General features: G+C 51.6%; 4 protein-coding genes across 4 annotated transcripts in view; 1 reads left to right on the top strand and 3 right to left on the bottom strand.

Annotated features, from left to right (window-relative positions):
• BU24DRAFT_137851 (uncharacterized protein) overlaps positions 1–1,712 on the bottom strand; it is a 3,627-nt gene extending 1,915 nt beyond the window's left edge. The window contains exons 1-2 of the mRNA XM_033521100.1: positions 1,471–1,712; positions 57–1,422 (exon numbers count right to left, since the gene is read on the bottom strand). Of these exons, the coding sequence (XP_033376697.1) occupies positions 57–1,422; positions 1,471–1,652 (1,548 nt within the window). The 5' untranslated portion in view covers positions 1,653–1,712. The remainder of the gene's footprint in view (positions 1–56; positions 1,423–1,470) is intronic.
• Positions 1,713–1,750: 38 nt separating this feature from the next.
• On the bottom strand, positions 1,751–3,315 carry BU24DRAFT_429452 (uncharacterized protein). The gene is made up of 5 exons (XM_033529735.1): positions 2,820–3,315; positions 2,527–2,752; positions 2,410–2,469; positions 2,068–2,358; positions 1,751–2,010 (listed from the first exon to the last, which is right to left on the bottom strand). Exons 1-5 carry the CDS (start codon positions 3,164–3,166, stop codon positions 1,774–1,776), a joined length of 1,161 nt encoding a protein of 386 aa, XP_033376696.1. The 5' UTR covers positions 3,167–3,315; the 3' UTR covers positions 1,751–1,773.
• A 262-nt stretch (positions 3,316–3,577) lies between these two features.
• On the top strand, positions 3,578–4,567 carry BU24DRAFT_360549 (uncharacterized protein; the record flags this gene model as incomplete). Its single annotated transcript, XM_033524105.1, has 1 exon — positions 3,578–4,567. One exon carries the CDS (start codon positions 3,578–3,580, stop codon positions 4,565–4,567), a length of 990 nt encoding a protein of 329 aa, XP_033376695.1.
• A 3,572-nt stretch (positions 4,568–8,139) lies between these two features.
• Positions 8,140–9,102, bottom strand: BU24DRAFT_469040 (Clavaminate synthase-like protein; the record flags this gene model as incomplete). Its single annotated transcript, XM_033532575.1, has 2 exons — positions 8,140–9,016; positions 9,068–9,102. The coding sequence occupies 2 exons, from the start codon at positions 9,100–9,102 to the stop codon at positions 8,140–8,142; spliced, it is 912 nt and encodes a 303-aa protein (XP_033376694.1).
• Between the last annotated feature and the right edge of the window lie 470 nt (positions 9,103–9,572).

Below are 9,572 nucleotides of genomic sequence, written 5' to 3'. Positions count from 1 at the left end.
ACGACGTGCTCTAGCAGCGTCACTGCCTCTGTCGTCTGTCCGTTGGCGTGGTATGCTCCAGCAAGCTCATGCTGCGATGCCAGTCGATCGGGGTGAGTCTCGGCCAGCGTAGTCTCTTGGACCTTGACAACGTGCTCTAGCAGTGCCACTGCCTGCCTTGCGTGGCCCATGTATCCTGCATTCCTGCCCGCAAGATCCCAGATCGCCACATGTTCTTCGGATGGATCCTCTGGCGTAATCTCGACTTGATCGTAGATCTCAAGAAGCAAGGCCTCGAGCTTGACGTCTTCTCTCATTGCGTTCAGCGCCCAGCCACATTGGAGCAAGATCGCCAACATTTCCTTTCGTGGTCCCAACGAGAACACGGTCTTCATACAAAGTGCGAGGAGAGACTGCACGTGCGGCCGCAGCTCCCTCTCGTACGCCTGCCACGTCTCTGACTGGCCTCGTGACAGTGCAAGCATGCAGCTAGCGGACACCCACGCCTGCTGCCGCTGTTGCGCCTTCAGCCGGTCCCTCGCCCATGCGTGCGTCAAAGGATGCATAGACAAGCCGTCAACACCGCCTGTCGAACTCCTCGTCACTAATGAAAGCGACGTGAGGAGAGCGCTGGCCTTCTTCAGCCGATAGTCGTCCCACTCATCCGCCTCCCCGTCGACAAAGCCCGGCAGCTGAAGTGCGTGCCATCGTTCCATTTCATCTATCGCGTTCGACTTTGCGCCAGCCTTCAGCACACGCGTAGCCCCTTGCCATGCGTCTGCAAACAGCTGAAGCGGGAGCAAACTCGACGATAGAGTTGCCAGGATCTCGAGAAGGCCTAGCGCATCTTGCCCAGCCTTGTCACCTTCAAGAACCTCTGCAGACGCTTCAAACGTAGCGTGCACATCTCGATACCGCGACTGCTCTTGATCTGAGGAGTGCTCAAGAAGCCGCTTGCGCTGACGCTGATACTTTGCAGGATACTCGTCCAGCAAACAGTACCCTTCTGCAATGTATGCGCCAGCCTGGATCAGCGCGAGCGTGTGAGACCCCAGCAGGCGCACTATATCCTGCGCCGGCTTGTCGCAGCGCTGCCGCTGATCCTCTGGGACTCGCGCAGCTTTGAGCAGAAGCTGCACGGAATGCTGTACATCTAGGGCATCTAGTAACTCCGCAAGCACAGTGCTGTAGTGGCTGCACTGCCGTATGCGGGACGTTATAATCACGGCACCCTCGATGCCAGATGGGATGTACTGACTATAGTCGAATTTTGGGTCGTCGGCGTTGTCCAAAATAAGCAGCCACTGTCGCTGCGTGCTCGCTAGCGCCAAGAGCGAGTCTTCGATGCCGTTGGCAGGAGACCCAAGCGCTTTCGCTATTGCTAGGAAGCCGTTCTTAGCAGTAGCATGGCTACCAACGTCAACCCAAAACACTCCCCAGAAGCTGTAGGTTATTAGCTGACGCTAGGATAATTCTGATAACACAACGCACTCTTGTCGTAATGTATTCGCGACCTGCAGGCACACCTCGCTCTTGCCTATACCGGCCAAGCCAGTGATCACGAGTTGCTTGCGTCTGGAATTGCTTGCGCTGTCATCGTGTAAGGCGCTCTGAATACGTTGGAGAAGCTGAGAACGCCCAGTAAATAAGTTGTTGACAGCGCGAGGGACCATCCAATGTATGTTTCCTAACGGCTTAGTCGCAGTGCTGACTGCGTGCACTACGACCGGCAATAATTAGCTATACGTGTAGGAACAAATCATAATTTATTCTAGCAAATCACAATATAGAGATCTACCTACAAAATCGACCTTCTACCACGCTTAGAGCATTCCTCTCGTACCGTTGCAGCTTGTCACGCGCGCTGGTGTATCCAGCATCCGTCCTGGCGTCGAACTTGACAATCATCGAGTGATCGGCGTTTTGAGGAACCTTCTCCTCTACAGCGTCTGGGAGTTGGAGGAGGGCCGAGTCGGTGCCCACTGCCATGACATAGTCACCGCTTCTCCGCCAGCGCTGGCTCTCGCTGTTCTGTTGTACCTATGTTAGCAGATCCTCTGAGCTTTGCTCATGTGCAGGAACACCTACATATTCCAGCTGTCTTGTCTGTCCCCTCTCGTAGAAGCTCACGATTTTACGGTCGCGGATAATGTTTCTGAAAGCGTCCAGCTGGTGATCCAGAAGGTCCGACTGCTCGTTGATCTGGTTGAGCAGTGCATTGCGCGGATGCTCCGTCTGTCCCATCAGCATTTTCCGAATGTCGCTGACTACCAAGCCCTTGTGCGGAGTCGCAAAGAAAAGCATGCCGTAGGTAGCCTTGTAGATGGCAGGGAGGGCAGCATCATCTTCCACGTTGCTCTGGGCCGCCTTAACGAGAGACTGCTCCGGGTATAAGTAATAGTAGTATACAGTGCTAGCGCGCAGACCTACATGCACGAGTATAATGCCACCAAAGCTGTGTGCAATAAAGAAGAGCGGTCGTTGCCATAGCTGCCATAATTACATTATCAGCTATGCTTCGTAGCGGCATAAAGCGATCTCCCTTACCTGCTCTGTATGTCGGATCTTCCTAATCTCTTCCAACAACTCCCGACCGTAGTCCTTGATCGTATTCGTCCCGCGGCTCAACAGCTTCGAGTTGTACCCGTAGATCATCGTGCGGCAGCATGGCAGGTCTTTGCTCAGGAAATCGCGCAGCCACATTCGTCCCAGGTTGCCTTTCCCTCTCCACGAGCCATATGCGTGCCCATCGAGGCCGGTGATGGCGATGACACTGGGTGCACGATGTCAGCAGCTAGCCGGAGTCTCGAGATAGCAGTGCGAGACTGCATGCTACGTACTCTGCTGTGATGCACGCGTCCGCCTTGGGCGCGTATAGCTGGGTGAAGCCGAAGAAGTGACGGTCGAAGTTGACGTCGTCGTCTCCCATCTCGATCTGCCAGCTAGCCAGTGGATCTGCCGTTAGCGCTGCCAGGAAACTAGGCACCCCACCGCCAAACTCGACCAGCGCGACTCTTTGTCCGTCATGGTCGTAGCAGGACGGCACTATGTCTGCCTGGATGGTGATTGTGGATCGCTCGTTCTCAGATAAATTGGCGTCGATGGCGGCCGTCAGCGCCGCCTTGAGCTTGTCGTCAGGTCGCGAGGCTTGCAGCCCGGCCACGCGGAAAACGGGGCCTCTTGTCATGGTGGACGAGGTGGGTAAAGAGACGTCTCTGCCAGCGTCGATGGGCACGTTGGCAGCGTGCCAACAAGCAAATGCACGCTGGATGGTCTCATCGCGGAGAGAAGCAGGCCGCTGCTGCAGCTGGATCGTCGTCGTGGTGGATGGGCGAGGCTGAGCGGGGGACGCGCTGCTGAGCGCCTGCAGGACCACGCTCATTCGTCTGACCAGACTGTTACGCCGCCTTGTGGGGCTTGTTCGAGTATCGTTGTATCTTGAATGGACGCGACTGCATTTGAGATTTCGATCCTTCATACACGCGCTGCTCTACAGTCACCACCTTGAGAGCTACCTTACTCCTCACGTTGTATAGTAAATTCTGCCATGCCTTCAGAGAGCGATCCAACAGTGACAACAGGCGATGCAGCTAAGCCTATGGCCGAACAGCTGCCTGCTAGGAAGAGACTGCCACCGATCTCACCAATTAGTCCTCGCAAGGCTGCTTCGACCACAACAATACCGGCTGTGAACAGTCTGCCAGCGGTTATCTTCCGTCAAGACTTCACCGTGCGGCCCCAGAAGTCACCTACCGACTATCTAGACCTGGACCTCAAGACCCCAAGGCTAAATGACATTCATCAACACCTCTGGCTTGCTGGTCGTCCAACTGCTGCAAGGCCGTTGCATAAGCAGAAACAACTTGGTCGTAGTCTAATGATTACCGAGGATCCAGACGAACATTTGGTGTGGCTTGAGACGCAGCTCTTCGTGAAGCCGCTTCCTCAGTATCTCCTCGATCACAACTGGTGGGTCAAGCACCTCTGCGAAAAGGAGGATCTCTATCGTTCTGCTTGTGGTTTTCTCTTCTCATATGTTTGGCTCGTGTGCTACCCCTGCGATCTTGATATTGCGAAGGACACTGGTCTACTGCCGCACGACATCTGTTGGCTTGACTGGGTCAGGTTCATCGAGACTTTCCTTGACAGCATCGATCTTGGTATATTGAGCAATATGAACAAACGATATCAATATGGAGAGTTGCGGTTGAGTCGGCTCAATAGCATATACCGTTTCATACCGCCTGCGTACTCGCTGCGACGCTTTATCCGCGGGTATCGATTGGGTTCAACGTGGTATGCTGCATACTTTGGTGGCTATTTCAGATGGTTGTTGGTTGTATTTGCTATCTTATCTGTTGCTCTCTCCGCGTTGCAAGTCGGTCTGGCCACTTCAAATCTACAGAACAACCGCGGTTTTGGAGACGCATCGTATGGCTTCACGGTAGCAGCACTCTTTTTCATTGTCGTGTGTGTGGCTGTAGTATTGTTCTTTTGGTTGATCCTGTTCTGTTACCACTTGCTATCTAGTTGGAGGGACAATAGAAAGAAAAGTCGGGCGTGGCGTGGAGAGATAGGATTGTCGTGAATAAATTGGGTCAGTCACTAGGAAGCCAAGCATATAGGGGTTGTTTCACGCAAGCCCAAGTCAATGTCGTGAGTATATCATAGACGAGCGCGAATTTGGGGTGGACAAAAACATGTCTCCACTAATACAGTTCTGTCGACTGCATCCTTCCTTACCGGGCTTTAGCTTCCACTGGTACCATCTCTGCACACGACCAAACACATTCCTATCTCATATATATGTATGCCTACTGGAGCGATGCCCTAGTTCAACGAGACAAGACTTCTGCGTTGGAGATGATGTAGCTTTTTAACCACTCGCGCGTTCTCTTGCACTGAGTAATGAGATATGTCCTCGAAGTCCCCTCTCATCGGATCCTTGTTGACCTCGTGGATATCTCAGGGCAGGATGTAGAGCTGTTTACGTCTTTGGACGAATTGAGGGAGTATACGCTTGAGACTGGGAAATTCTTTCCGAAGGAATCTGCTTATGCGGGTGGCCTCCTGAAGTGTCTGCTTCGTGAGATCTTCTAGGTCATGTGAAATCAATGGTGTGAAAAGGATAAATTGCGCTTAATTCGATTGATTATAGCAGCAGAAATTACAGATGTTTGAAAAACAGACGATGTTGAATTGTCTATGAGCGGTTATAAGCAATAAACCATTCTAACCCTATCCTCTATACGCCAATCATTCTCTAGACTGCGGCTTGGTGCGCAATCTCCAAAGCCCTCTGGAGGCGCTCCAGCTTGGTGGCGGCTTGAACCCAAGCAAAACAGCGATGCAAGTAGCAAAGTAGAGTACACTGACTTCGTGGAACACTCTTAAACTTAACCGCTGTTAGCTAGAGATAGCTTATAACTTTATATGTTGCTTGCAAAGAGAATTCTATTCTGTACTGTCCCCTCGGCGTGGATCACTCGTCAGTGCGCTGTAGGAGTTTCTCATCGTCAAGTCAATCCGCCATTGTGCCGAGAGTCCGATGTCACGTGCGACAGCGCCGGGTCTCGCAACAAGCTGGTGTCATGAGTACCATTCCTTTCCCAACATACTGTAACACTGCCATGCAATGGCTCCCAACCTCGCAGACTCGCAGCATGACATGATTCGAGACATGATTCTGAGTAAAAGGCTGAACAATATGCAGATTGCAAGGGTCGCCGGCTGCAGTGCCCGCTCCGTGAGGTCCATTCGCTCGAACCTTCGATGCTTCGGTACGACTCGAGCTCCCCCGAATGGCCCCCCAGGCCCACGGCGACGAATCACTCCTATAATGCTTGACGCTCTTTGTGAGCATCTACTAGAGAAGCCTAAACTATACCAAGACGAGATGGTGACATTCCTACACGACGAATTCGGCGTGCTTGTACATGCGTCCACAATCAGCCTCGCTCTCAAAGAGGCACGATGGACAAAGAAAGTCATACGCCAAGTAGCTCAACAGCGGAACCAAGACCTTCGAGACTTCTACTTGCATAATCTCTCTGGTTTTAAATCCTACCACCTCGTATATGTCGATGAGTCTGGGTGTGATAAACGAATCGGTTTCCGGCGAACTGGCTGGTCTCCTCTCGGTGTAGCGCCTGTTCAAATAGCAAAGTTTCATCGCGATCGTAGGTATCAGATACTACCTGCATATTGTCAAGAAGGCGTGCTCCATTCACTGGTATTTCAAGGGACCACTGATAGTGCTATGTACGAAGACTTCATCGAGCAGACCCTTCATTACTGCGAACCATTTCCTAGACCCAATTCTGTCCTTGTGATGGACAACGCCTCAATCCACCACACTGGTCGAATAAAACAGATGTGCTTTGAGGCGGGCGTCAAGCTACTCTACCTGCCTCCGTATTCACCAGATCTTAATCCAATCGAAGAATTTTTCGCAGAGCTCAAAGGTTTCATTAGAAAACATTGGCAAGATTACGAGAGTAATCCACAACAAGTGTTTAGCAAGTTTCTAGAATGGTGCCTCGCTGTTGTAGGGGCAAGACAACAAAGTGCAAGAGGCCACTTTAATCATGCTGGCATTACTGTGGAGGATCTGTGTTGATATACCAAGCTAGCAGCTAGCGACCCTGATTTATATTTTCATCATAAGACAACTTATACCGCTTCGCCCAGCTCTCAATGTCGCTAACGAACCGTCTTGCAACTCCTCGTTTGACACCGTTCTTAATGAAGAAAGTAGGGTCCTGGTCGTCGTGTACCTGCTCCAAGTCCAGTCCATCTTGCAACGCAACCTCGCATGCTCTCTGAAATTCCTCCTTAAGCATATCATCATCGACTTTCGATTGTTGCCATTCACTATACACCCGCACAGCCCGATCTCGCGAGCCGGGAATCTCAAGATGGCTTGAAGCGCGCGCCATAGGTGCTTGTGTGGTCTCCATCGCGTTCACTGGGGGTGAGAGGTGGGATTGAGGTAAGACGTTAGTAATGGTAATGGGGGGATAGTTCGGAGTGGACGTTGTGGTGCTTTTAGCGTGTCGATCCAGTCGTTGGCGTTCCTCTAGCTGCAACTGCTCACGAATTGCATCAGGGACGTCGTCATGGTCTCTTAGGGTGTTGCCTTGCTCTACAAATTCGACTAAGGCTCTTAAGTGATGAGTCCTCAATTTATAGTGTTTCTTGCCATAAGAGTCGCGCCAGCAATGAGGTCCAAGGTCACACGGTGGACCTGGACATCGCATCAATGCATACACCTCTTGCCAGGCCGAAGGGTTTCCAGTAGAATTCTGTTCTGCATCAAGTTGCATTGCTCGGTCACAAAGCATCCTCTGCGTGGCAGTGCCACGCTGCTTTCCACGCTGTATTGGACCAGCACTTGGGCCAACAGTCAGGTTCGAATCTACGTAATTGAAGGATAGTTCAACCCGGAGCTTCTTCCCAGAACGAAGCCTTTCCCCCCACTCCTCGAGTTGTTTTGATATAATAGACCAATCAATATTCAGATCCTCAAAGCTCTTGACCAGATCACGCTGCGTACGGTCTGTTACTGAAACTGTGGCATTAGTGTCATCACATCGCATCTGGCGGTCCGACCCAAACTTCCTTTCCAGAAGCCGACCAAGCTTTGGCATCAGAATCGTATGCCAATATCCGACGGGTATCAGAACAACGTCCTGCTCTGTATCCCGATGTACTACCTTGTTGTTGAGGAAGACCTTCCACTCAATCGAGTAGTGGAGGCAGGTGGGCACATCCTCTTCGTAGCTGTTATGCTCGTCCCACTCATCTAGTTGGAGGAACCGGAGTCTGTCTGGTTTCAATTGTGCCCGTTGGTAGGAAGCGCTCCTCCTCGTTCGTTCCGTGAAACCGCGGCGGGAAGCTTCTGGCGTTTGGGAGGCGTTCAATGGTGTACCTACAAACTGTGCATCATCAAGGTAGTACTGCTCTTGAGGGCCAAAAAACTCTTGGGTAAAAGAGACGGGACTGGTCATCGCGTCGCGTCGCACACTGCCGTTGGGCAACTGTAGGTTAATTTGCCATGGAAATGCAACAGTGGCCTCTTTCGCGGCCGGCTTTTCATCGGCAAAACTCTAACACCAGCTCAGGGACAAAGTAGACAAAGTATTCGTGAATTCCTAAACTTTAGAAGCTCTTCCAAATTAAATCACCTATGTCATGATCCTGCTCGAGCCCATCATCCTCGAGCTTTCCATTCCCTTCTCGGTATCGCCATTTCTTCCCCATCTCCTCCTTGAACCATCGCACATCAAAAAGACCCTGATTTACCGGATCTGAGAATGCATCTACTCTCTCTGCGGGCGCCAACTTTACATTTAAATCTGGTGCCACAAACAACACTGCTGATAGGCGTCGCACTCCAGGCACGCGTCGAACACGGTGACGTACTGCCATTACCTTGCCTCCACTCAGCACCACTGCACACCACCCACACAGCAGTACAGTCGCATTGCCAGGCACGGAAACCCACGTTCCCGGTGCCTCAGGCGCCTCCATCTCGAGGCCTGCATTGCCGTCTTGAAAGATTATGCTGAATGTGCCGTAGTCGGTGTGCGCGCCGCAGCCGTTTAGGCTCTGAGGAGATGCAGTCGCGGTGGTGTAGTCAATGATCCGAAAGTTCACATTGAAATTGGCGTGCAAAGAGATTAGATCGCGCCCAGCAATGGTGCTGAGAAGGGTCAAGATCTGTACAACATAGTGTTGAGAGATCGCGTCGAAGAAAGCAAGAATTTCAACCAATCCGTGTGGAGCAAGTTCGATTTTTATAGCAGAAGGGATCCTCGCAATCCGCGTGGGCGAGAGGTCAATTGTGAGCTTTTGGTCGCATGCTGGATTCGTGGTGGCAGCAGCCTTAAAGATGCCGCGGAGGGAGTAAGTTTTGTTCAGAGCTGCGGCGGTCTGGGGATTCTTTCCCAGATAGTCAAAGAGATTCTGGATGGCGGAGAATGGAGCTGTAACGATGGGATTAATGAAAGTCAGAGCTGAATTCAGCAGATCTGCTCTGGTGGAGATTGATTGCGTTTCCGCTGACTGTACATATCTCGACTAGTACGCTGAGAATTCGTTCTTCGAAGTTTGAGTAGCCATGATAGGGGAAGATTCGTCGCATCGATGTCGGGAGAGGGCGATATAATATGGATTTATTCTTATCTATCGGACATTACTCAGCCTCAGCCGTTGAGAGTGCGGGGTTGCCAACTCGATAATAAATTAACATGCCTGCATGCCCAAATTCATATCTTTCCGAATTAGCTACAGCGAAAAATACGCTTATAGTAAGCGTGAAAGAGGAATTCTATACGTTCTTAGCTAGCTTAATAGAGGTAAGCTTCCGTATCTGTCTTACAGGGGTTATGACGAGTTAAAGTTAGGCAAGCTTAGTACCCGGAAGCCGATCCTTTATAAGGCTGTAGTAAAGCTGCTACTCAACAAGGGCGCCGACCCGAACGCGCAGGGTGGAACGTACGGCAACGCACTCCAGGCAGCGTCATCTGGAGGCCACGAGCAGGTAGTAAAGCTGCTACTCAACAAGGAAGCCGATCCGAACGCGCAGGGTG

This window comes from Aaosphaeria arxii (genome assembly GCF_010015735.1).
Source record: "Aaosphaeria arxii CBS 175.79 unplaced genomic scaffold BU24scaffold_20, whole genome shotgun sequence".
NCBI lineage: Eukaryota > Fungi > Ascomycota > Dothideomycetes > Pleosporales > Aaosphaeria > Aaosphaeria arxii.
This window is presented reverse-complemented; position numbering and strand designations above follow the sequence as displayed.

Coding starts and splice junctions, on each gene's coding strand:
- BU24DRAFT_429452 (XM_033529735.1), bottom strand. CDS start 3,166: ATGACAAGAGGCCCCGTTTTCCGCGTGGCCGGGCTGCAAGCCTCGCGA. Junction 2,470..2,526: donor AGATCCGACATACAGAGCAG/GTAAGGGAGATC, acceptor TAATTATGGCAG/CTATGGCAACGACCGCTCTT. Junction 2,011..2,067: donor AGACAAGACAGCTGGAATAT/GTAGGTGTTCCT, acceptor TAGGTACAACAG/AACAGCGAGAGCCAGCGCTG.